Source organism: Amblyomma americanum, chromosome 7 (assembly GCF_052857255.1).
Source record: "Amblyomma americanum isolate KBUSLIRL-KWMA chromosome 7, ASM5285725v1, whole genome shotgun sequence".
NCBI classification, from domain to species: domain Eukaryota; kingdom Metazoa; phylum Arthropoda; class Arachnida; order Ixodida; family Ixodidae; genus Amblyomma; species Amblyomma americanum.
This window is the reverse complement of record NC_135503.1, coordinates 40,493,641-40,521,575: the sequence shown is the minus strand read 5'-3', so window position 1 is coordinate 40,521,575 and position 27,935 is coordinate 40,493,641. Positions and strand designations below refer to the sequence as shown.

General features: G+C 48.3%; 2 protein-coding genes across 3 annotated transcripts in view; both read left to right on the top strand.

The window, feature by feature from the left end:
- LOC144098949 (glutamate receptor ionotropic, kainate 2-like) overlaps positions 1-27,935 on the top strand; it is a 325,255-nt gene that overhangs the window by 42,438 nt on the left and 254,882 nt on the right. The window lies entirely within an intron of this gene.
- LOC144096802 (uncharacterized) lies at positions 19,093-20,292 on the top strand. The gene has a single exon (XM_077629680.1). It carries the CDS (start codon positions 19,093-19,095, stop codon positions 20,290-20,292), a length of 1,200 nt encoding a protein of 399 aa, XP_077485806.1.

Genomic DNA, 27,935 nt, shown 5'->3' with positions numbered 1-27,935 from the left:
CGAAGAGAACAATTGGGGTGCAACAAATCGACTGTGACGCCGGATTAGTCCGCGTGCGGGTTACCGATGGCTTGAAACTCCGGTGATAATTGGTTTTTGTGGAAAGGAAATGGCGCAGTATCTGTCTCATACATCGTTGGACACCTGAACCGCGCCGTAAGGGAAGAGATAAAGGAGGGAGTGAAAGAAGAAAGGAAGAAATAGGTGCCGTAGTGGAGGGCTCCGGAATAATTTCGACCACCTGGGGATCTTTAACGTGCACTGACACCAAAGATCCCCAGGTGGTCGAAATTATTCCGGAGCCCTCCACTACGGCAGTATCCTGTCGCGCTTCTCTGGGCGGCTAGGCGGCGCTTCACGCCACGAAGTCGCTGAACCGAAGTTGTTCAAATCTTAATCAGCATTTCAGATTCCACTCAGGCGAAAAAGACTAAGCTTATTCATTACCTCAATTTATAATTTCCCTCTTACCTATCCCAACCTATTTGCTTTAGTTCTCTTTCAGCAGTAAACTTCAACCACACTGCTTGCTATAAAGCAAAATAATTTTTCATGTCACAATTGCTCCGGCGAGTAAACTTTGCCGTAAGTTAACAAGTTGCCTAACTTGATCACATGCAGCTTTCTATTCAGCTCAACCTTTCCTTAAGCCCTTCATTTGTGCTGCGCGCAATTGCAAACCCAACTTCTTTGGTATCGGTTTCGGCTGCTGCTTATTTCCACTTGTATCTAAAACCTTCACAAGCCGTACGTGCCATTTCAAACCAAACGTGCAAACAGAAGAGAGAAAATTTTTAAAAGTTTCAGCGGAGGATCACTAAACGCGCGCTTTCATGTCTGTTTCGAACGCTCTAACAATTACAGGGTCTAATATTTGCGGATATTTAAACATCACCAGTTTATTTTTCTACAATTGGTGAAAACAAGTAAAACGTGCGACCTGAATGAGCACTGAGTCACAATGTGTACATACAGGGACCTGGTCAAAAATGTGTTATTAATCACGTGAGGACGTGGAAAACTTTGCTGCTCAATCTTGGCATGCTTCTAAAAAAATCACAGGGACACCTAACTACATTATGCGCTGAGATGCGGCAGCATTAGGACTTGTTGATGCCGGGAGTGGATATGACGTTACTTACGGTCTGGTGACACCACTTCCCTTCAGCCAATCGGAATTCCCCTGTATTGTGACGTCGCTTCGCTCCAGCCTATGGGAATGCTCCGCTCTGTTGACGTAACTTCCATCCAGCCAATGAGAATACTCCGTGTGGTGACGTCACTTCTCTCCAGCCAATGGGCGAATTTCAGGACTGACGGGGCATATTGGGCGCATGGGGCTTCTAATGCCTCTCCCTGGCTCAGCCCCGTTGCGGTGTTCCCTTCCCAAAGGAGACAGTTATAGGGTTGAGCACTCCCTTTAATTTCAACCCCCCTTCCTACCCCCACCGGCCAAATAAAGAATCTCAATTCACTCAATTCTAATGCTAGCACACTAAAATATGTAAATCTAAAAATCTTCTCACCATAAACAATTCGTGACTGCAGGGGTTGACCAATCCCCCTCAACCCTTCTCGCGACTGGCCATCGTTCGCGCTTATGACCCCTGACAAAAGGTAAAAGAAAAGAGGCATCAGAAGGAGGCAGATAGCACTTGCGTCCCATTAACGTTTCGTTCTTGTCCCTGGCGAACAAACTCGTCTTTCTTCTCCCCACCACGCTCCTCTGCGTGAGGAACATAAAGAAGAAAAAAAAAGAAACACCCCAAGAAGGACAACCAGAAGAATCACTCGCCCATGAGTAGTTCCCGCAGCGCCCATTTATACACCTCGAAAAAAAGCGGGAAGCACAAAAAAAAAAGAGGGAGCTAGCGCTGCGGAAAAGCAAGAGGGCTGCAACACGCGGTCTTCGTTGTACAACGGGGTCACACACATACATACAGGCAGCTGCGGGCCGTTAATGAAATGGCGCCCGCTAGAGCGGTGCCTTATAGCGCGTGTAGGGCAAGTGCAGGAAGAAGAGGAGGAAGATGAAAGAGTGAGGGGGAGCAGGGGCAAGAAGAAAAGCGGGAGGACCGAGCCAGGACGCAGCCGTTGTCCCTGGAAGGCCGTTTGTGCTCATACGTGATCCCCTTCGTGTACCAGGGGAACGGCCGTATGAATTCGGGCGACGCCAATGGCGCTACTGGTGCGCCGGCGAGGGAGGCATTCCTTCCCCGCCATTGCTCGGGTCGACGACGTATGTGCCTATATATGAGAGGGCCACTGCGCAACGGCTTCGCTTCGCCCCGAGTTACGAGACCATGCCTCCGTCTTCTTTTTGTAGTTTTAATTTCTTTCCCGTACCATCCATCCGAGCACGTTGGCTAACAGGGTAAGTTTGCTGGTATTTTTCCGGGGCGAGCTGTGTGTATGCGGCTTCTGCGCTTGTGGGAGCGCTTTAGTGCCGCAGGAAGCAAGGCGTGTGCTTGTCTCATTAATTCCGTGAAAAAGGAGGCGACGGGGAAGCAGCAGTAGCAGTAGGGGCCGTGGGGAGCGCGCAAAGCTTTGAGAGGATCTTTTTCTACGCGTGCTGCAAGTTAACACGTTTAGGCGTTGAGTTTAGGCCCTTGTAAAGATCTCTAATCTTGCTCGTCTTTGGCTTCAGATTGCTTGCTTTCTAAAATGAACTAAACATGCCCAATAGGAGATAAAGAAATACAGCCTGTCAAGAAGCGACGAGCTAGGGCATTGGTCAGCGCTGAAATATTATCCTGCTCGCATAGGTTGAGTTCGTACAGAACAGCACATAAATGATAACGCAAAACATTAGAACGGTGCCTTTTTCTTCCACATCGCGGACATTAGTGGAGGCATTCACGTGAACGAGGTGATTAGCTCTTTCGAAAGACAATCCAGTTTGGAGGCTGGCATTGAGAAACACGAGATAATGCTTGGAGTGTTTTTTTTTTTTCTCGCATTGCGACTCTTGAAGTATAGGAGCCGTGAGGAGGTGAACACTTTGCGAAAGCTGTGGGGTGCACACTAAACAAATTCTCACCCATAAGGGTGCAGATCAGCTGTCCCCAGACAAACACCCTTTTGGGTGTCAAAAAGGGTGCAGATATCAGCACCCTTAAGAAAGGGTGCACAGCATGAAAGTTTAGAGGGCACACATCAGTCGAAGGATTTTGCTTCATGGGTGGATCAATGTGGAGCACCCTTCCAACATGCATTCGTAGAGGTGTTATAGAAAAATAGTACCCTTTAATGAGGGTGCAACCATTACATCCTCTAAAGTATCACTAAGTGCACCCTCCCTTAAGGGTGCTGATCTCTGCACCCTTATTTAGCACCGAACATTTGTAAAAGGGTGCTCGTCTGGGGACGGCTGATTTACACCCTAAAGGGTGAGAAATTGTTTAGTGTGTAGAAAAAAATGTGCGCAATTTTTCTGGCACCTTCGTTTTATCGCGTGACGTCTTACTCCTTAAATGTCGTTGCTCAAGAGCAACCGGTAATCTTATTTCGGAGTCCAAAACTTAGTTTATGCACTAAAACAAAAAGTAAGTTTGCTGAAAGGCTTTTAAGGAGTTGGTCATTACAACGGCTTTTTGTTTTCACACTGCTCTTTCCACGCTGAGAGAACTGCTGCACAATGCAACTGAATACCACGTATTACAGTAGCACATCTTGCCATCAAATGTGACAAGCCAAAAACGAGTGGCGAAACTTTCGCACAAAGATTTAAGGACAAATTTTGAAACTGCACCTTTTCTACTGAAAACTGCGCAGAGCTAATTTGGTCGAAAAAAAAAAAGAAACCCGAAACCGTGGTGCTGGGAGCAACTGCTGCTGCTAAGACTTGAATGTAGATTCTCCTGGACAAATAAATTAGCGATTACTTGCTTGTCGAGGCAGAAAAAAATGTGCTGATTTCATCTGCGTTAATGCATCTGTTGTCGCATACTGCTTAGAAAAAAAAAAAGAACATTTTTACCATGAAAAAGGTACCTTCTCACAAGCAGCGTTCGATCTCTACATCAAACTATATCCTTTTGTTGACAGCGGGCACACCAGACAGAAAGCTGCGTTCTAGTCGAAGATGGGTATCCAAGCCCAAAGGGAAAGCTACCTTTTCGTATAGAATAGTTGCGCTAGAGACAAAGCTACTTTGTTGTACGAAACGGGTACGCCGGTCCAAAAGCTACGCCGCCGCGACTTCCCAGCAACGTTCCCCCGCCGCTCTACGACACGTCGGCATATTTCGGTTCTGGAACTCCGTCCTTTATAAATAAATACGTTCACGCTCAGCGTACGCGCCGTGCTAGAAATGGCGCCGGCGCGCCACACAATTAGCCCCCCTCTCCCAAGCTTATCCCCTGGCGGAGCGGAGAGCCCCGCCGTCGGCTTCTCTGCGAAAATATAGCTGCGTCCCGACCATGATGCGACGCAGCCGCCTTGTTCCAGAGCGGGGCCCTGATCTCAGACTCCTACCTCGCTCGCCTGGATGCCGCCGCCCCTTGCTGTCTTTGTGCCGCGCGGTTTCGAGGGGCTGCTTACAGGCGGCTGGGCAAGAATTAATTACGCTGCTCGCAATGCGCGCTGAAGCAGGGTCAGCACTTTCGCATAGCTGGTGCAGTGGAGTTTGGGGGATCATTCGACTTTTCTCTGCTCGCGTGATAATTAAGCATGCAAGCATCGCGAATTACCGACTGTGCACAACCTACGGCGTGGCATAAACATTGGGCTTTTCGGGTTGCAGTGTTGTGCATTTTGCCCTTGTAGACCATTCAAGGGTGCTCGCTCGAAGACAAGGCGTATCACTTTGTGCTTTCTCGGAACAACACGCCTGGGCATGCGACTGTTCAGGACTTCTGATTAGCATACATCTATGTGTGGAATGTAACCCTGCATATAACCTGCACACCTATTTTCAACCCTAAACTGTAGAAAAAATACCTAGAAAAATTACAAGGCAAATTTATAACTGCGCAGACGATGATTGTTCTGTTGTCCAAAGGAGTTTATTTCCAGGAGCTCGAGGGACAACTCGATTTGCCAAATTCAATTATCGCTATCACTGCCGTCTTTGGAGGCTTGGTCGCTGCTATCATAGATTCATCCAGGCTTTTGCTAATTGCGCATGTCCTAAAGCTTGCTGCGCACATCAAATCGGCTCGAATTGCTTTCCACTCATTGATCGTCCATTGGCAAAACAGCGATATGTCTGGCCTTCGGACCCTCTTCGTCGGTATGAAAAAGTGAAGTCCTCCAGCATGGAGGAAGGAAAGCTGTAGAGAGGCCCTCGCTACTCGAGTTACTTGACAAAAAGTCCGCCGGAAGTCACGTGTTTACGAAGGGACTACTGGGAGTCCTTGGCCGATGGCGCCGCCAGTAGTAAGGTTGGACGCAGCGGCGCCGTCTGCATCATCGGAGCGTCAGTTGGTGACTAGCGTCGCGTGCGACGCGAGATTGTGAGCTGCGCAAGCGCGAGCGTGCTGAGACTGTGGCCAATTAGCGAGTGAGAGCCTTCACGTCCGGCTTCAAAAAATGTGACGTAGCGGCCCCTCCTGAATTCTTTCCTTCCTCCATGTCCGTCAGCCATGCATTATATATATATATATATATATATATATATATATATATATATATATATATATATATATATATATATATATATATATATATATATATATATATATATATATATATATATATATATATATATATATATATATATATATATAAACTTTTGCTGGCTGCTCGCCGGCTTCACGCGAGTCGATGACTATGGGAATAGCGGATGTTGTATGCGAAACCATGCACTGCAGCGAAGCCTCCTCCTCCTGCTCCCTCGAAAAGCAAAACAGGCTTAAAATTGGCCCCTCTCCCCTTTTATGGCCGCGTTATATCTTTAATGCTTCGTGTGAGTTATACGCAAGAAAATGCGGTAAGTCTTCTTGCTCGACTGCACTTCTTGCAATGACTGAGATTCATCCCATTCGCTTGATTTCCTTGTCATGCCCGTTGGTGTGTTGCGCCTACATCTTCATGAATCATTTCTAGGCGAACGGAAAACTCGTTAGAAGCTCTTTACTCGGCAAGTTATCGACCGACCTGGAATTCCTCATTTCCACGTTGGCAATGGTAGTCATCCTGACCTGAAATATCGCACCCGACAGTCAACATGCTTCCTTCTTACATACCCCTTTGCTGCGCATGTTCCTTTCACATGGGGCACATGGGCCGCCGATTCACCATCGAATTTTCACCCCGTTCTCTGGTCGTGGCTTGCAGGACACGTACTGCGCCGGATACATCCTGCACCCACCTCTCCGCACTCCCAGGCTAATAAATCTTGACAACTGGGGCGTGGGTCGTAGTAATTGAAAATTCTCTCTCACTCATTCACTCACTACCTTCAAAGTTTCTCTCGTTAGGCAATTCGGAGTAAATGGGTGGTGTCGGCCCCTATTGCGGAGTGCACTTTCTAGACCTCCTTCGCTAGAATAAATACGTCAATAATTTTTCTCACTCGTGGAGAGGCTAAATTCACCATCGTAAGCGCATATACTTAAGGACTGCCAGAACAAGGGGGAACAATACCAACTCAAGAATCAAGCTGTGTTGTGCCATATGATCTATCTATGTAGCTGGGACTATTTAGTGTCTGGAGGAGCTGCGTGATGAACCGCCACACCAATTCACCCCGGTCGTCGAAATGTTTGTTTCGTGAGCAGTGCACTTCGGTGCGGGGTGTATATGCTGCCCTGCAAGAGCCGCCTAGCTGGCTCTCCTATCTGGATGTATGTGTGCGCCTCCCAGACTTTTGATGTTTTGGAAAGGTGGGGGCGTGCAGTGGTATGGTGGCCTGTTGTTTTGTGGCGTAAGCGTGCTTAGATTTTTCTTTTCGGCACTATTTCCAAGCAATAAAGAAAAAAAACATCTCAAGACTTTAAGCGCACTGGCTATAGATACCTAAATATCACCAACCAGGGGCCGTATTACGTAACTGTCACAAATTCTGTCAAAAATTATTGACAGTGACGTCAAAATGACGAAACGAAGAGACCACCGCTTGACGCAACGAAGAATCAGCGAATTACACCAGGGCGGCGTCCCAAGAGTATTTATTTGCACGGCAAGGAACCGTCTGCTGAATTTTTGTAAAAAGACATAAGAAATAAGCAGCGATCAAAATAACTAATATTTTGTTTTGCCAAAACATACTGTTTAAAGTTGGAAAATATTAAGCAAAACAAAACGCGTTCGACGTTGTGCTATTAAATTTGCTGGTGGGTAACTTTTGCTGCCGTGGGAACGCGCTGACGGTAGTAAAACGCTAGTGTTCCTGTATATGCTCCCGCGGGGAGCATATATAAGAACACTACAAAACGCCAAGCCGCTTTGCACGAAAGCAGCCGATTCCACGCCGTGTTTAATGAGTGCGGTACTGCCTGCCTTGTAAAAGCCAAAACGAAGGCAAAAAAATTGTGCAAGAAGCTCAATTTAGAAGCCCTGTGCTCCTCGATAGATAAGTGCAAAAAAATGAGCCTGAGCATGTTTTTTACGGCAAAAACTCATAAATTAGGTATGCCTTTTCGGAGAATGGCGCGTGGCAAAAGTGTTTGGGGAAGTTTTTACAAAAGAACTTAGCTCTCTTAACTATTGACGACCCTTATCAGGTGAAAAAATCGGACGATCTAATTGACTTTTTGAAGAATAACCAGGACAAACGGTTGCGTGCCTTCTCAATTGACGTCGAAGACTTGTATTATTCTATCCCACATGAAGAACTTCTAGAGTGCATGAATGAAGTAATTGACAGGTACGGAGCTGTTGCTTTTCAGAATGCCTCCGGCATCTCCGTGCAAAACTTCTTGGCCCTCTTACAAACATACCTTGATTCCACTTACGCTGAATTCGATGGGCGTGTTTTTATTCAAAAGAAAGGAATATGCATAGGAGCGTGCATTGCTCCATTGCTCAGCGATTTTTACTTAGCCATGCTAGACAGGACCCTTGAAAATCGTCTCATTAGCTCAAATGCTGAAAAAGTTTTCCGTTTTGTAGATGACTACCTGATTCTGATAAAATCCGATGCGGTGAATTTTGATCAAGAAGTTAATGCCATTATTTCAGTTTTTTCTGATGTCCTCGCGCCTCTTGAAGTGACACACGAAGTACCTGTTGATGACTGCATAAAATTTCTTGACTTGACCCTGTACTTCACTGTTGCACATATGTGCTGGTCTTTTGAACCTAGGAGCAAAAAGCCGTTGCTTCCGTACAGTTCCTCTCATTCGAAGCTCGTAAAAAGGGGCATTATAGCGTCTTGCTTCAGTAACGCCATGAAAAAATCTTGCACCCACAGGACTGCCAATAGTTTTTATTATCAGGTTCAGAGGCTCGTTACTGCAGGATACCCCCTCAACGTCTTAGCAGCTGTAGCGGAGGGGATGCTGAAAAAGTTAAAACTTTCTGCCGCTGTCGACCATGGTACCAGAAGAAAAAATGTGTCTGTGATACCCTACATTCATGTTGTATCGCATAATTTGAAAAGAATTGGTAAGAGAGCCGGAGTAGATGTTGTCTTTTCAGCTCCTGTGAAATTGAGAAGTCTGTGCGCGCGTGTAAATGGCCCCAAAAAGTCAAATGAAGGTGAACCCATCTGCACAAAAAAGCATGAGGTAAAATTTGTGAAGTGCGTAGAGAATCTGGTTTATTCGATCCCTTTGAGTTGTGGTGGTGTATATGTTGGACAAACTGGTCGTTGTTTGAACGATAGGCTGAGGGAGCACAAAAATGATGTCAAAAACGCTGCCCGCCACGTTGGTGTTCACTGTCGTGATTGTTCGTGCCAGCCTCTGTATGACAAAAGCAGAATTGTTGATAGACACAAAGATCAGCTGACTAGAGAACTTATCGAAGCGTCTGAGATCTTGAAGATGGGTCAGAGGTGCGTAAGCACCCCTTCTGTCGCTATCTTGCAGAAAGAACATGAATTTTTGCACGCGTGTTAGCCTTGTGTTATCATATACGTGCCTGGTTGGAGCGATATCTGTCACGGTTCTGTGTGTGTTTTTTTTCTGTTTTTCTGTTTTTTCAGTGTCCCTAGCGCCTTTATAAGCATGGCTCACTGAATAAAACATATTGTTGTTAGTCAGCGCTGTGTATCGTCCTTTCTTGTCTTCTGGCCTTATGCCGTTCGCTGTTTCACTGGAAATCATGTCAGACCAACGTGCCCATCAGTTATTGTTGTGGTGTTATTGTTTGTTACGCGGCGTCTGAAATCAAGCTACTGTGCGGTTGACCTAAGTGCGCAGAAAAATTTGAACGAATGCAGTGAAGGCTACGTGCCTGCCGAGCGAACTAGCAAGAAGCGCTTGGTACGAAATCGCAGAAGACAACTTGTTGAAGTCTCTGTTGTTCGGCTCTTTCGATCGATGGTAAATATCACGAAAGGTGATGTGTTTCAGTATGTGATGCGTGGTTGTCTGTTTCTTTTCCCTTGGGAAACAGAAGACGACCACGGAGTGCGATTTGTTGGGGAAAATAAAGTATTTTGCCAGCATAAGCGTGTTTTATTTATATATAGCTGTGGCACAGAGGTGACCTCGGGAACCCACCCCTTCTGCGCGCTAACTTTGCAGATTGCCTCCAACACCTGCCGCACGCATTTGCTTACCATCGGTTGTGCGATGCCGACGTGCGCCTCGTTACCAACAGCAGCTTGAAAGCTGTCGGTAGCAAAGAACCGCAGTGCACACAGCACATGCCACCGCACCGACAGCGCGCTCGCACGCTAACCTCCCAGTTGATCGGCGACTTCGTCGCTCAGCCACTGCACAGTCTGCTTCTCAAGTCGAAAAAAGCGTCGAAACAGCTCGCCCGGCAATTCAAACGATACAGGAACACCAGTCAAACGCGCCTTTCGTGCGCCCTCCTTCGCCGTTGCTCGCGCCAGCGCAGCCGCCTCAGTCGTATGGCCGCGTACACCGCCGCCATTTTCTGTCAAAAACGCAACGGTCAAATTGACCGCCTCGAGGATGTCACAAAAAACTGTCAATTAGCGCCTGCATAATTAGTTGTGCAACGTCCCAGTTCTGCCACATCCGTGACATAATCTGCAGCCACCCATGACGCAAAAAGCAAAATGGCCGCCAGCCACGACCGACCAATAGGAGCGAGCCTAACTGACACGTTTTTGACAACTTCGCTAATTGACAGTTCCGTAATATGGCCCCAGCAAAGAGTTCTCCAGTGTTTTTTTTTTTTTTAATCACTTGTCTCTCACCTCTTACTGGCACCCAACCGATGCATGCGCTTGCATTTGCCTCCCGCTGTTCACCGCCGGATTGCGCGCTCCTGCGAAGGGTAACACCAGCTTGTCTTAATGCCAGCCAGTCGGCAGCCAGACAGGCCTCTAGTCGTTCACCCGCCCGTTGTCGTCAGCCATGCGAACAAAGTCTCCGGCTGCATGCACCGCGGGCCGCGCGTTGCCACATCAGTGAGCGCACACACGTCTCCCCGCCGACGTCTGGACGTGGTCGGGCTGAGGGTGAGGGAAGAGGAGGGGGCAATGGGGAGCTTGTTTCGACTCGCTGCTTGCTGGCAGCATCGCGCGCCACCCGACCCCAGAAATGGGCCACCGCCGGCGCCTCCTGCGAGAAGCTGTCCGAGGTTAGAGATTGATGCTCACCGCTGTCGGCCGCCGCCGCTGAACCCCCCCCCCCCCCCTCCTTTTTTTTATTCGCCGTTTGCTTCCCTCTTTCGTCTGTGTTTTTCTCTTGTCCGTCATTCCAGCGGGTTTTCCCCTTTTCGTTACGTCTTTCGCCGGTTCTATTTGCCGCCGTATAAGCTTACGTGCCGGGGCCCAGCCACCCAGCTCTGCAATGCGCCGGCCCGAATCATTCTTCATTGTCGTTCCGAGGGAGCCCTGAGGACCACGTTGGACTGTAAATGCGAGAGACAAAATCATATATAAACCTCCAGAATGATATCAAACGTTCCGGCTGAGGCAGGAATGTGAGTTCTAGAAGTCCGGCGCTCCAAGGTGACCGGCGTTCGCGGAGTAAATTACGACGATGTGCCATGATTTTCTTCTTCCTCGGCCGTGATTTTGCCGCGAAGCCGAATCAGCTTTCTAGCCTTGCGTCGATCGCGTTAGTGACGACAAATGCAAGAGCACTCACCCTAACATGGTTGTCCATGTGTCTAAGAGTGTTTCTTGAAAAAGATGGAATTCATGTTTAAAAATATCGGGTATGTTATTAAAAATTTTTCAGCAGCAGGTTCGGCTGCAGGCCATCGGCACCGACTGCACAGAAGACATGATAATGAGGTGAGGTACCAAGAGTGACCGACAGAGAGGTCAAAGTATTTCAGGTCTGTGTGAAGACAAGAGTTCGGACCTCATTTAGAGTATAGAGAGAGTATGTGAGGCAGTGAGTGAGTTGTCTGAGTCAGAGATTGAGTGGGTTGAGTGAGTCGTGAGTTAGCGAGTGAGTACGTGGCCTCATTTTAAGTGTTTGAATTGGAAGTAAGGGATCGAGTGACTTAGCGAGTGAATAGGCGAGTGGGTGAGAGTGAAATGTGAGAGGAAGAGAGCAGTGAGTGGGTGAGAAAGTGAGTGAATTTGTTATCGAGAGCTAAGATTAGCGTTCGAGCGCAAAAAAAGATATCGTCTTGAAAGGGAAGTAACATGAAAAAAAGAGGACATAGCGAACCGTGTCGCCTCCGAAACTAGCAAGAACGCGAAGCGACTTTTGGCGCGACTTAACCGTGCCGCTGCGATCCGAGCCGGTATGAGCCCGCAAGATTGATGTTCCCTGCCGGATCCCTTTCTCCCCATCCTTTCCCCTCCTCCCGCCACCGTCCTCGCGTTTCACCTCCATCTCGCCTCGGACCGCTCGGCCGCTTCGCTCGCTACGTTATCCCCATGGACCATTCCTTTTTTCCCGTCCCCGCTTCCCCAACATCCCCTCGCCTCCCTTGTGCCTGGACTCTGACGTGGTGGCACGGCTTCCGACTCTCGCAGCAGGCGCAGTGCTGGCGGCAGCAGCAGCAACATCAGCCTCCTGTAGCATGCAGCAGCATGCATCAGTGACGTATGCGCTGACGTCATGGCTCTAGAAGGCGAGCAATCGTGCCAGCGGCAATTGCACGCAACGCTGTGAAAGCTTCAGCCTTTCTATCTGTGGTGCACGTTACACGTACCGAATTGCTGTACATCTGACGTGCCGAACGCGTCATCTCATTCAGTTGAGGTTGTCGTCCTTGTCCCATTATACTTACACAACTCACAGCGAATGCCGCAATCGCCGCTGTTTCTTTTCGTAAATCCTTATACGAATCCCGGTCAGTAACATCCTTTGCTCCTAGAAGGAATCCTCGAAAAGAAGAGGTAAGGCCTAATGCGAGACCACTCTGTCCTCAGTGCACTCAGGAAATACTGGCCGATGCTTTCGAGCGCATTCAACTTCCCCAGCGCTGCACGGAGCTGTCTATTTGCGGTGAACACACACACATACCTCGGGAGAAAAGGGAAAGAGAAGGGGTGAGCTCGAGACGGGAGAAGCACGCTCGATCCGAGCCCCGCCGCTCAACCTCGCAGCCACCACCACGCCGCAGAGCGAAGACGTGACCGGGCCGCACGATGAGGGGCTTCGCCGGTGTCCCGGTTTCCCCACCGATCTCCCTCCTTATTGTCCCGCAAGGCGCCGTCCGCTCTCAGGAAACGGATGTGACGGATACTTTTAATCATGCCTCCGGCGAGCGCCCTCCGGGCCTCCCTCCCTACCTCCCTGCCACATCGAGGCCCGTGGCTTCGCACGGTGCTGTCGTTGTTTGCGCCTCCGCCCCTCCACCCTCTTTCCTTCCCCGTCTTCCCCATCCTCCCACCACCTCCCTGCCCGAGACTCCCTGGCCGCTCGACACGCCAGCTTGGGGAGGGCGTAGACGGAATACGGAGGTTACACGTCGGAGGCTTGCCGCCTACTGTGGTGGCTGCCTGCGGCGATGTTTCACGCGTCCCTTCCCGTGACATCCTTTCCTCCTTCTTCCTAACCATCTTTTTCTGTTACCCTTATACGCCGAAGCATTTTCCCATTCTTTGAGCTCCCCCTGCTATCCTTCGCCTCGACGCATATAACAGACCGCTGCGGCCTGCCTCTGTCAGGCTAGATTAGGTTCCCGTCGACAACGTCTCGATTACGCAGCACGGTTCTTCGTCCTTGCTTTGTTTTCTTTGTTGCAGCTCGCTGTCTTTCGGTTGGCTTCGATTTTTCCCGACTGTCGTCAACTTCTTTGTTTACCTTTCTTGTTGTGCTTGCGTGTTTGGACGCAATAGAAAAGCAAGAGGCGTTTTCCAGTCGCAAGGCGTTGGCGATGGCGCTGCTCCTTTTTGTCTTGACCTCTGACGCGCTTTGTTTATCATGCGTGCCCTGATCTCGATGTCGCGGCTGAGTTATGGTGATGAGTGCTGAATATTGGTCCTCGTAAAACAAACCACTGGTTCGAAGAAAAATAACAGATTGTTGTGTTTAATGTATTTTACCTTGAATCGTGCTCCGCGGAATGCTGCTTTTTTGTTTTATATGTAGATGGTGTTGGTAGCTTGAGTGATGTTTTGCTTTGTGCACCAGAAGTTCTTGTTTCGGGTAGAAATTCTCGGAAAAAAGAGGGGTCAAGATTCCGGGAAAACATAGCTCTTAGTTCGAGGAATAATTACCACACATTTACATGAGCTGCTCAAGGAGACAGGTATGACAAGAGGTAAAGACGCCGTGGAGGCTCAGTCGTTACGGTGTTCGGACATTGTCCCAAAAGATGCAGTTTCGATCCAGAACGCGGCCGGCGCATTTCGATGGAGGCGAAATGCTAGAGGCATGTGCGACGTCATTGCGCGGTAAAGAACCCTAGATGGTCGAAATTATCCGGAGTCCTACACTACGGCGTCCCTCATAGCTTGAGTTGCCTTCGGATGCTAAACTCTATAGAACCAAAACCAAACCATGACCAGCGGTAAATGGCGACGCAGTTGTGAGGCATCTGCTCGCTCATTTGAAAGCTAGTGGTGAAGCGAGGATTACTTATCTCATTAAAGTAGTGGCGGGGAACGGTTGAAGTTGTGGATCTGTAGACTTTTACCTTTTTGAGGAGAAGTGGGGTGCAGAAAAGTGGAATGAGGGACGGCGGGGGTCACAATACCTGAAAACCATTTCGGCCACGAAATGCATGCCTAAATCACATTTATGAAAGGTAACTGTAGCATAGCCACACAACCACTCATGACGGCCAGCAACATTAACAAGTCTGGGCAAGACTAAAATATAACGCTGATATTCTCGTCATCCCCTCACAATCGCGCGATCCACTGGTGATGCCGCTGTTGCCGAAGAACTATAAAAATACCCATAATCGTACACCGGTAGCTGCTCTGCGGTAATTTGACAACATCACATCATTCGCACAGGCTGCACAGGTTTCATCACGTAATCAGCTGCGCTACAGTATATATTGCCTGACCGGTCCTAGTGAAATGGTGCTTCACTAACTGCAAACTTTATTTTTCTTGCAATTCTGAAGGTGGCAACATTGAGCACAAATTTTAATGTTTTTAACTAGTGTTAGCAGTAAAAAACAGCGCAAACTATACAGGACACGCAAGAGAAGAGAGACACCACCCGCTGTCTCGCAAATAGAGTTTTAATGAAAATTCGAAGGAATGTAATACAGAAAACCGCAAAAAACTGCGCACATTACGACCCCGCGGAGACGAGATGAAACGCGTGGCATTAAAGAGAATGTTCGCCAGAGGGGGAATACTAACACACTAGCCCGAACGTCTGCTGTTCTAGGGTTAGCGGCCACTGAGCAACGAAGTGCGCTGTCGATATCGCAGGAAGTACTGTATATTATGTAAAAAGTGAGCGCCACAGTCAATCGTATACAGCGCCTTCTATAGGGCTAAACTGAACATTGAGAGCCTAAAATTTCGATTTGAAATTTTCCTGGTTGTCTTGGTACAACTTCTGCGGTCTTCCGTTAAACGGTAGGCACATAGTGTTCATGAAGATTCAAAAGTTGAGGCAATCCGCGCAGCTAGAAATCGAAGATGACACTTTCTAAGGACTTGTAGAGGCTATAGATGGGTAGAGCGAAGTTTTGTTCTCTGGTGGAGAGCAGTAATAGGTGAATGGCTGGTGGGCTGAGTTTTTTCAAGGTGGAGGCTTCCCTCTATTGCTTTCATACGTCTACTCCTATGAATTGTTTTCTCGAACATCAGAGAACAATTGCAACATTCACAATGAGTGGCCACTTAGCTTGAGCAGCCTCTAAGAAGAAAATAAATCATGCACGATTATACGAATTGATGCGGGGAAGCTGCGGCTCCAGGGGGCTTTTGCCTTTCACTTTGCATTGTTTGCCTTCGTGTTGGGTGTTTGAATTGAATTTCGCGTCACTTTGTGACTTTTTTGTTCCACTTCTGCGTGAGCTTCTGTTTGGTAAAGGCTTGGGGTGAGTGGCGATGGATGGAGGCCTTCTGTTGGGCAGAGGAGAGTAGTTGGGGGTGTGTGGGTGGGGGCTCCTCTCGCGGGCTTCTGGGGAGGTAGAGGATCTAGATGGGCAGAGGGAAGTTTTTATCTCGTGGAGTGTGGTGGTGGGTGGTTGAATGGTGCGTTGCGCTTTTTGAAGGTGGAGACTTAACTCCTTTCCTCTCACACGCCTACGCCGCAGTTTTGCGGAATGGCACTACTAGTACTCTCGCAGTAGGAAACTACAAATAATTGCTTTTGTTAAATGACATCGCACCACTTAATAGCCGAAACTTTGCCCGTAACAGGCCCCGAATTGTTTACGCACGATGCAATTCCTTGAAGTGAACGGTGCGTTTTCGTTTTCTCAGCAACAAATATGCCAGTACGGGTAAACTGGAACCCAAACGGTGCTCTTCCAGCTCTACGACTGTCTTTCTGAACACATCGCATTGCATGACGAATGCGTTCAGACGAACCGAAGACGATGGCGAAGCGGCAACCCCATGCACTGTTCTTGTAAGCCAGCGCAACGGCTCGAAGCCAAACAGAAAGGGACAAAACACAGCGCTGTCATGTTGTCCATGCACTGGCCCCGCGTGCTACGCTGGGACAGATTCTACTTGGAACGCCACAGTCTATAGCTGATTAGTAGTAATAAACCCACATCGGCATCTCTGCGCAGTTTTTACCCATTTATACCTTAAAGTACAAAAAAGCATGCAGCGTGCACAGAACACTCCCTTATACTTAAAAGGAAAACCTCCGGCTTCGATCAAGGAAGCAAGGAGCCGGAGGACTCGATCAAACCGACCTCCCTCCCCTGAATAAACTCGGACACGTCAGACAAGACCTCTCCGTGCGGTGGCGTTCCTTCTCACAAGCTGAAGGCGCTACGTTTGGCAAGCGAGCCCAAAGTAGAAATAATGCCCAACCGGGAGGCCTCACCCGCCCTTTCCCTCTCCCCCCCCCCCCTCTCCGCCCTCCCTGCGCGCCAGCAGACCAGACTGACGGCAGCTCTCTGCCCCGCTTGTTCCTGCCGGCGGCCCTCTACTTTCGCCCGTGCGCCGCCCCAAAGCAGAGCACCTCGGCACTGGCACGAAACAAGGGGCGCACAGTGTTTCGAGCAATCTTCATTTTTGTTCCAGCCTGCACTTGTGTTAATGTTGCTTTCCGCTCTTACTGTTCCCCGTGGCGCCGCCGCGCCAACTTGTTCTTCTCGCTTCTTCTCCGCTTTCGTTCACTTCTTTCCTTTCCTCTTCTTTCTTCCGCTCTCAGCGAGTCAAAGCGCAGCTATTCTTCGAAGCATTTTTTTTTTCACCTCCGCCGCTGCCTCTCCGCGCAGATCGCGCTTTTGGCGCTCAGCATTGGGTGAAAATAACAACGACGCGAAGAAGAAAAAAAGAAGCGTCACAACGTTCTCGACCCGCCAGGCAGCACAACCGACCTGACGGGCGCAGCGCTGTGTTCGCCTGTGCTCGCTGATAAGTTGGCTATCTGGCGTCTAGCTCGGGCCGGAACCTCGCCTGCAGCCCTCCCGGCCTGCCGGCCTTTTGTTTTGCCGCACCCGGGTGCTAGACTGGCAGCGACGGTGCTCCCTTCCTGCCTGGCCATTCGAGCGTGTCTTGGGCAAGCCTTTTGTCTCTGCTCATCTTCGCACTCGTTTGCCCCGAAGTCGTGTTTTGTTCTAACTTTTTTTTTCTTCTTTCTTCCTCCTCAGTGCCGTAAATACTCTCTTGTAACCACGCCCGGTGGTTCGGCAAAGTTCTGGTACTGAAGTGATTTCTGCACCGGCCGATGATGGTTGAGCAGAAAGTGGTGTGTACAACGGCGGAAAACTGGTACGCGCGAGCAGTGTGTTTGCTCGGTCAAGAGCGAAGATGGCTCGATAAGCGTAGGGGCGGAAAACAATCATGCTAACGCATACCGAGTTACTACTGTAGAACCTGGTAGGTGTGCAACGCTGGTTCTTTTTTTTTTTACTTGAAAAGGCCAACGATTATCGTTGGACTCGCAAACTTTCCCGTAATTGGAAGCTGGTTTGCTTCATTTCTGTTTTTTTTTTCCTCGGCTTTGTGAAATGTGGAAACAAGTATCATAAAAGTTGTCCTGAATACTGTGCAAGCGAGGGTTGAAAGTTTCGTGCTCGATTGCGTCGGGATGAAGAGAAGCAGTTTTGGTCGAACACAACGGCTTGATTGAAGGAATGTTCGTTTAAAGGCTGCTACTAAGTAAACCTGTTCTAAAAAGCAAAATAAAAAGCGTGCATTTGTAGAACCGTCGGGTGCCCTGCACATTTCGACATGTTGCTTGGGTCAGATTTTTCACATGATTGCTAGCGTGGTGGTATGGTTCCCTAACGTTCAGCACATGCAAGCGATTGCGTACTAACGCCTGCCCTTTTGGTCGCTTCGTGCTAGGTATGCTGGTGTTCACAGTATCGCGAACTCCAGCGGGGGTTGCAGGAATGGAGAACTGCCAAAGTTTTATGTCCAGTGCGCGTTTTGTACGTACGTCTGGGTTATACACCTTAAACAGAAAGGAGTAAAAATGGAGTAAGCTGTCCTCTCCCCTTTATAAAAGGAAGTGCGCTAGAAAACGGTTTACTCCCTTTTTTTACTCCCATTTATGCGTATTCGTGTTTAGAGCGTAGTTTTCTAGGCACATTTTAAGCCGTGTGATCTGGAAAGGGTTGTACGATATGAGCCGTCGTTGTATTTCGGAGTACACGCGAGTAAACAGGCTGTTTTTTAAACCTTGCACGTCCATCACAGTCTTCACTTTAGCATTGTAATTAAATGGTTTAGCATTTAATGTTTTATTTCATGCTTGTAAAGTGTAGGGCATGCCTGCGTTAAATATAGTCACTGTTGTTATTTCAGTATCCTGATGCGGTGGTTGATAGTGCGACCTTCTAAGCTTGGCGAAAAAATCTGGCCTGAACGAAAACCTTGCGAAGACTCAAGTGCGAAGCGATATTGAAGATAAGCCTGTGTTTTTCGTTTCTAGGTCAGGGTTTCAATACATTTGAACTTTTAGATCAGTATAACCGTTAATGCCTTTTCACGCGCAGACTCAGATTTAGCCGCAATATCGGAAGCATCAGAAGACAAGCAACAGAGTAACGCCACCCACATTTTCGGTACAAATAAAAGAAAAGGCACGTCAACGGCTACCCTTAAAGAGCTGAAAAAATTTGACTCCGCCACAGCCATTTCCATTATTTAATGGTGACGTAACACACGCGTCATTCAAGGCCAGTGCTCCATGATAATTTTTTTTTAATCTTTTAGCAACGGGGTTCGCCTGATATGGAATTATTGCTACTTTGCAAGGCGCTGTTACTGGCATAAGCAAAAAAAAAAACGTAAAGGCAAGCGATGATCTGAAATCAAGCGCTCCTACAACACTCGCCTACTGCCCTGTCGCTCCTTTCACAAATTCTTGTTTTCAACCAATGCCTCTTTTTTGGACCGACGCTCCCGTCGCCGGAAGTCACGTGTTCTCAGTACGTAAAGTGACATAACCATATGCACTTCACTCGCGACGAGGCCAACGTACGGCTGATATCATGCTGCTCCGTGTTTTCATCGTTGCCGCCCTGGTAGCGACGCCGGTTCGTGGCTTGTGTCAGCTCCCCGAACCAATGCACAATGCTGGCCAGTTCTTCTCGGCCAGCGTGTTCACCAATGGCACCTGGGTGAACTACGTGTGCGACCCCGGATACGAAATCCTTGGCCATCAACGCAGGACTTGCCAGGCCGACGGAACATGGCTGCCCGCGGGACTGCCTTTCTGCGTCGCCGACGTCGCCAAGGGCAAGACCTTCCACGCTCCCTCGTTCGCGGCTACCATCAAGAACAAAACCCACGCTGCCAGTACCACCAAAAGCAGCGGCACCGACATTCTAAACGTATGCTCCTTCTTCACTCGCGGCAGGTCCCATTTCTGGTACGTAGACCTTGAAGCCGTGTACCAGGTCAAAGTGCTGCGCTTCCAGTTTGCCAACGAGACACGCCCGTACGGCACGGCTGAAAACGTAACCATCGACATGTGGGTTGGCGACAACATCGTGGACCTCGACAGGAACCGCCTCTGCTCCCAGTTTATTGGCCCCTTCCCTTACGGCCGGTCGCTCTACATTCCTTGCCTCGATAGCCCTCGAGGAAGCTACGCCATGGTACGAGTCACGTCGGAGAATGCGCTGGAGATGGCTGTCTGCCGGTTTGAAGTTCTCTCTGACCTAGCAGCACCGATTTCAGACAGGGTACCGTCGACCACGTCACCGGAGCTCGACGGCACATCGCTTTCTGAGGACGGGGGCGACTTTCTCGGCTACCCACATTCCAAGAAGACTGCAATGGTCGTAGGCGTGGTCGTCGCTTTGTTAAGCGTCGTCTTCTTGGCAGCCTGCATCTTGAAACGCGTGCTCCGCGCCGTTTGTGGAAGGCGCCGGCGCGGCGGGTCTGACCTGGAGACTGACTATTCAAGCAGTTCTTCAACACCACTGGAATCGGGGCCTCGACGGAGACACCGAACGGCCTCTGCACCGTCGTCGTCGGAGCCGATACTGAAGGCCGTCTACGCCCGCTTCTCAGCCAGGTACAGCTTCAAGCGAACCAGGGAGGGCGCACGGAAAGCAGCGGTAGAGCAGACCTCGACCGAAATGAAGGATTCTTCTTTGTCGAGCGCCGATGCCACGCTACCACTACCGCAAACCCCGCCACTGACGCGTAAAGTGGGTAATTACCACGAGTCTCGGCTCCTGTGAACGTCGCCCTGGCCTAGTTCGTCGAGAAACTTCATTTTCCTTTCGTGTGTGTGTGTTTGTAACTCTGCGTAAGTTTTTAATGACGGAATCAACGGGGCTTTTTTATTCGTGCCGCTCAGGTTCGCCAGGTTCAAAAGCATTCTCTTCTGAACAGGCTCGAAAAAACGCTGCGAACACTGCCGGTGCGACTGCAAGTCAGCACGCTACAGTATCAGCCTGAAACACTGTAAGGCTGTACATGATTAGTTCTTTGTTGCTCGAGTCTTGGAACAACCAATTGTAGTTTGAATAAAAGTTCACGAAAGCTGCACCAACAGGACTTCTCGTGATAAACATTTTGCATTTTTTCACTGGGTGTTTTTGTGCACACAAATATGAGCCTGCGCAGTAGCAGGGGATTTCGAACAAAAAAGAACAAAGCCATGTCATGGAACGCAAACGCGTCTGCATTGCCACGTCGAGCAGACGGCCACTAAATTTGCATACGGCCCTCTTGTTACCACAGCTGTAGTCGACATCCTCTCGCAGGTTCCAGACAAAATAGCAAAATGTTTGCAATGAGCATAATTCACCGATGGCGAAAGAAACCTGCACGCCCCCCCCCCCCCCCATACAAAGAAAAAGACATCTGATAAACTACAGTGGTGGCGAAAGACCACCCTAACCAGTCGCATAACGGCGGAGGAGGGTGTCTCGCATTGGTGAAAGACTATGCGGTGGCTACCATATACCAACTCTCTTCCAGGTCCTGTTTGTACAAATGTTTATGCGGTCATTCCAATGCGTCGACCACCTCGGCAACGGCTGAATGGGCTCGCCGCGTCTGCTGTTTTCGCCACATTCGCCGCTTGTGATACTACATCAGGGATCCAGGTGTCCATATAACATGAAAGGTGAGGGAAGAATATGTCGTTAAAAACTTTCTTATCTGTCGATTTTGAGTCTTGGAAAGAGGTGAGGGGGGGAGACAATGCCCCTCTCCTTGTAACAACTGATAACTTTTCGCGTTCTACGCAATGCATTAGTCGATAAACTTGTTCATGAAACTGTTTCATTCTTGCTCAGCGGTTCCGCCCACGGTTTTTCGCCAGTAAACCACACACACACACAAAATGATGAGCTGTTCTCGGCGCCAGTTTGGGCTTTCTGCTACGCGTAGCATGATTGACAGCTTTAAAAGCAGCAAGGCGAGCGAAGAACTATAAACTCCCCGGAACATTTCCATCTTCCAGATAACGCACCTCGCGTCAAGCAATTAAATCCTAATTGCTCCCGCACCACCTGTACGAACTCGCTTTCGGGCGCACAGCGGTTTCGAGAAGACTGATTTCACCACTCAATCCTAAAATTAAATACCTTGCCGTATATTGTCTTGTTTGTATTCACTATTTTTAGGGGGAAAACAAATATGTGGAAAGGAAGGCTCAGGGATACACATGGCACCAACGCGAGCCGGGGTCTTCCAAATGACGGCGCGCAGACGACAGCCGTTGGGCTGCGTTTGTTATGTCGCGTGCTGGGGGACCTCGTACAGGGTGTGAAGAAAGCGAAAGGAAGAGAGGGAAGAAGTACGAGCCGGGAAGAGGGTGGGGAAGACGGGAGGCGCGTGACGAGGTATCGCATTTAGTTGTCCGATTGTTCGCGCGGCTAACGAGCAATCGGGGCACCGCTTAATTGGTGTTTGATGTCGAGCCTCGGCGAGAACGTGCACGCCATGCCGCGTTCTCTCCTTCTTTCTGCTTCCCTCCGCTCCCGCGCAACCGGGAAGTTGTTTCCATTGCTCTCTCCATCCCTGCCTTCCCCACTTGTGATGCCACCTTCCTCCCTGCCGGCGCTGCCACCGAAGCTCGGAGTGGTTTTGGATATCGGTGACATCACTGCCTCTTGACGCCGTCCTGTTAAGCAGATGCGAAGCTACGTACTCGAGCTTTTGTTGTGGCTAGAGTGGTTAAAGCACTCACTTTCTCATCGGTGGGGGTCGTTTTGGTTCATCGATTTCTCTTTCCTGCATGAGCTGGAGAAAAAAAGGGAGGGGAAAGAGAGAGTGCGGCCCAGGAAGTTGACTGTTTAACATGTAGGTCCAGACAATAATTCGTGACCGATGGTTTGCTGGTTAGACGAGTTTTTACGGGCCAAACCTACACAAGAAAGCCGGGCGTGGTAGAGGGATCCAGATCGGTTTCGACTACCAGGAGTTTTTAAAATCCATCGAAATCTAGTTTATGAGTTTCTTGCTCTTTTTTTTTACATTCAGCTTCTATAGAAGCACGACATAAACACACGCACATTATTGACATTATTGATTAAGGTGTGTTTTGTATGCATTTGAGTTCTTGCTGAATGACCGTCAATGTTTAGTGAAAATCTGTCGGCTATTATCAATGTTTTATATGAGTCAGGTGTGTGTAGAGTTGCCCAATAGAGACTGTTTATGGCCCACCTATGTTACTTACATAAAACAATGTTGTTCAGTTTCCCTCCTTTCTTTGGTTTAGTTGCCTATCAATGGCAAAAATTTGTTAAGAGGGCTCCATATCACTCTTTATGCGCGTCTCAGTGCCCAAAATCATGCTTTAAATATTGACATCATTTTCGGCACCAGCACAAATGCCGGTTATTACGCTGAGGTTTTTATAGAGCAACTAACTGCTCCATCCGACCCCTCTCCAGAACTAAATCCCCATGCAGTTATTCTATAAAGCGGTATATGAATATATTCGGGATGTTTTTTTTTAACGTTTAAGCTTGCCGTATGAGGTAGGAGGAGTGTTAGCAATGCAGCCTCATCTATGACTTTCACACTTAATGTAGTCAGAGCCGCTTTGTAATGGCGCGAAGACACTAAGATGCTAAACCAATTCATCCCTGTTTTACCACTCCTTGCACTGTCTGAGATTCATTAACGTTTGCTTAACCTTGATTTAGTCGTGTCCTGGCTTCATCTACCATGCGGTGTAACTTGAGTGGCATAGTATGCGCTATTATAGCCGCGTTCAGAAGGTTTGGAAGACTCGCGCGAACGACGCTCATCGGCAAGAGAGGTTTCGTTTCGTCAGGTTGGTGAAGCATGAAAATTTGAGTCAGTCGTAGTTCCCGTCCTTAGCGGTTCTTGATTTCAATTTGCGTGTTTATTCCTTTTTGCCAGTGACAGCTGCATATAGACTCCTTGCCCTACTGAGAGGGCGCTGCAGTAACACTAAGGTTTCTATTGCCAGAAGAAGCCCGTGATACTCTCGGCGAGACTACACATAGGCAAGTTGACTTCTCTCAACTGATCTGAAGACAGCTTTTCCTTTAATATATATATATATATATATATATATATATATATATATATATATATATATATATATATATATATATATATATATATATATATATATATATATATAAAAGCAGACAAACAAATGAAATGAGGGGCTCGTTTGACAAACGTATTAAGGAAACGAACAGTCACCGAAAACCCAGGTGCATAGGAAATTTTTTTCTATTTTTTTTTTTAAATTTATAGTCCCAATCAATTGCCTTTAAAGAAAATTACTTATAAAGCAGCAGAAAAAACAACCATGCCGCCGGTGGGATCCGAACCCACGACCTCCGAATATCGCGTCCGGTGCTCTTACCAACTGAGCTACGGCGACGGCTGTCCAATCTGCTGCTTTCGTGGGTATTTATGTTTTGCGTGTAAGCGAACCTTGAGAGTGTTCACCAGCGCCACCCTCGTCCACAGCGGTGGACGTAGCACGTCCTGTTATACCGCAACTGTGACGTAGAACGTCATCTAATGGCGAGAGCAGAAACTGTGCGAGAGCCCTCTTATGTTACCTATGGCATGAAGACTGCCAGAACCGAGACCCCCGTTAAGCTATTAGCAGACAAGCAAATAAAATGAGGGGCTCGTTTGACAAACATATTAAGGAAACCAACAGTCACCGAAAACCCAGGTGCATAGGGAAATTGTTTCTATTTTTTTTTAATTTCTAGTGCCAATCAATTGCCTTTAAAGAAAATTATTTATAAAGCAGCAGAAAAAACAACCATGCCGCCGGTGGGATATATATATATATATATATATATATATATATATATATATATATATATATATATATATATATATATATATATATATATATATATATATATATATACATAGCGTAGTGTTATGAGGCAGACCGTGAAGTTGAAAAACATGTTTGCGACTTGTTCAAACGTGCAAATGAAACGAGCGGCTGTCGAAAGACAAGATCACACTCGTCGGCCTAACAGCCTTCGGGCAGACGTCCGCGACGCTGTTTTGCAGGTCACGCACCCGCAAATCGAAGTGAAAGCGTCTTGTTTGCCCGGCGCAAACATATCTTCTCTTTTGTTCGCCCTCAGTGACTGCCCTATTCAATCATGCCTATTCAACAAGAACCGCCGTGTGCTGGCCTCACTGTTGTCGCTGCCCACGTGCTCAAAGAAGAGGGGAGTGAAGAAACCATAGTGCACTGCTGTGTGGGCAGTTGACAAAACGTGGACGCCGGTAGGCGGCTCCGGCGTCGCCTACACTCCGTGTTTGCTTTGAATCCCAAGAGACCTTGGCTACGAATGCTCGCCGTATTAAAGTCGGCACGTCCCAACTATACTATGCATCGTCCGTCGCGTGCATAGGAGGGGGACGTGCGGACCGGTTCCCGTTGCCCTCTCGCCAATCATAACAAAGCATTCCTTATCTCTCTCTCTCTATGGACACAGTAAAACAAAGGGGACCAACGAAGAAGCCGTATAGGCTCAGCTCGGCTTCGGTTGGCTTGGGCGCTCCGTTGGATCTGGCACGCGCAAGCATTCATTCAAAGCGCAGACCGAGATCGATACAGTATCGGACGTGTTCTGCGTGGTATGCGCACACGCCGCGCGGCAGGGGTTTAGGCGTGCCGGACTATCGGGCGCAGAGCCCGGAGGGCTCCTGGCCAGAGCAGGTTCCGGTCGCCGGTTCCGGCTGGCTGTGGCAACTCGCTTATACGGGAAAAGTCCGCCGATCGATCTGGCGACGCTATCGGGAACAGAGTCCGCGCCCCACGTTCCCACTGGGCTCATATCGATGCCTGTCGGTCCGGTGTTTCAATTTATCTTGCGCCATTTGCAAGTCGACGCGGAAGACAATGCTGAGAGTCGAGGCAGAAACGTGCGGAAAGAAGGCCTTCCCTAATCCTGATCGATCTTTGTCAGTGGGGTGTTTTCAAAACAGCATGGTTCCTAATCTGCACCGGGGTTCAGTGTGATAGTAAGTAAAGCTTCAAACTTTCAATTTTTTTGTGTTTGTATGTAAGCGTCTCGGATGGTAGGCTCAGCGAAAAACATATGCGCCTAAGGCGATGACAAAACGAGGTTTCCCCGGCTTTTCGTCCCGGTTTTTAACTCTCGCACGTAGAAGAGCCACAACTGAGGTCCGAGTGTAGTTATCAGGCAGTGCGGTTATTACACTGATTTATAAAATACACAGCGTCTTCATGAATGCTTATTTCATAGGGGGAGACCATTTCGCGAGCGTGCAGGAATTAAAGCCAGTCGAGAAGACTCCGTTTGCGCACCTTTACATTTGTTGAGTAACAAAACGCGTCATCATGTTTTAGCACGCACCGGCGAAGCAAATTTCTTTCCCAGTCGAATTCCTCAGTACCATAGTCATGGCATCTGGAGCTGATGGGGGGGGGGGGGGGGGGGGGGGATTGCGACAACCACAGTTTCGGAGGAAGCCACGCTTGAGAACGGCGCTCTACAACAAAGGCTGCACGTTGCAGTTACCTGTTTCAAAGCCATCTAAGTGCGGCCCGTGCACAAAAGAAAATCTGTGACTGGAGAGCGTGGCATCTGCTGCTATTGGAGAAGAGGGATAGAAGAAGGAAAGCCTAGGTGAGGTCCTCGCTACCTGAGCTAGATGTGAAATCGTGACGGAAATCCCGTGTTTTCGCCAGGACCACTGGGATTCTCTGGTTATCGCGCAGTGGCGTCGTCTGCATCACCGGCCTCTCGCGACGCGTGATCGTCTGCTCGCCTTTCATTGCGGAGCAAGCGGCGCACGCGCGCCGTGGCGACGAGGGCGGCGGGCCAACTATCATGGCGGAGCCTCACTTCCGGCTTCAAAAAATGTGACCTAATTGCCTCTCCCGAATTTTTCCTCTCCTGGATGAGAAAAATAAAGAGTAAAAGAGCGGAGCACAAAAGTTGACATGTTTGTCGAGTTCCAAAGGAGCATTAGTGCCCTCAAACTAACCCTTTGATGACGTTCTGTTTGAGCCGCTTATTTAAAGGTCGCCAGTGGTGAAAAATTCATGTAGCTAGTTTCAATAATAAATGAAACATACTGCCGGCATTCAACCAATGATTAATACCTAATTACGGGTGTAAAACAGACTTTTGTCCTTGCTTTGAGCAGTTTTACTCCGGACGGATAACGCTCGTTGATACTTTCAACGGCACAGTTCCTTTTGGGGCGCAAACTTGCAAGAAACCAGGAACAGGAAGAAATATGAATGTCAACAGTAAAGACTGTCATAAAAAACAATTATTCTCTCACAACGCTGCCTAACAGTGAAAAGAAAACAAGAGGAACTGAAGGATAGCGTTGGGAAAAAATAAATTCTGCTTACCCATCCTGATTATGTGCAATCCACATTGAAAGATCTGGTCTCTGCGGCCGACCGTTACGAGGCATTGGTAGGTGGTAGTGTCTGCATCTCCTGAATACCTTCATATATCAAAGCGAAGTTACCATTCAAGCGCTAGCAACAATCTCGCGTTCGGCCAGCGGTATTTGCTGAGCTTTAATGGACGGGAGCTTGCATTCCGAGTTGCCTATACGCCGCAAAGATCATTAATTGGCTCTGTATCCATGCGACTTTTCTTAGTAAGCGTACTGGTTTAGTTTGTGGTAACCATTAATGCCGACTCTGAACCGTACCTTTCATCTGCCGGGATGTCCTTGGGTATGGTTGGAATTACGAATGCGTGCTAGATAGGTGCCAAAGGAAAAAATACGTGTTCAATACAGATAACTAATTGAAGTTTTGGGCGGCCGAAAGCGTTTAGGTTGTTACTGAGGATGTGGTGCTTCGTTGCATATGAACGGTTAGTAACTGCGATTGGTATCCGATGCTGTTCTGGCCCTCATGAAAGCAATAAAAACTGCTTCAGTTAATCATTGGGTTTGGTTGAGCACTTGTTTGCTGCAGCTGAAGCTAAACTCGCTTGCCTCTTTGCACTATATCCAGCCTTTCCGTTCATTAGTTAGTGGCTCACATTTGTCTTCCATAGTATTATTTAAGAAAAAAAAAAGCTCCTTACTTCTACCGCTTAAGTGCCATTGCAAGTCAAAGAATACTAACTTTGCTCCCACGCAGTGAGCTTTTCAAGAACGCTGTAACAATGAGTGTTCTCTGAGAAGCCTTTGAATTTGGACGATTTATTTAAACAGCTTCCTGCAGGCAGCCACCAAATACTTCTCAATTTTATCGCTTTCTACCATGAGGTACTTAGTAATTTTGATTTTAATACTAATTCTGTCTGGCATTTATTTAAATAAATATATGTTATTCGACGCTGATTAATACTTCTCAAGGCCCGGAGGCCCGTAGCAAAGAGCATGGAGAAAACACATAGAGGAA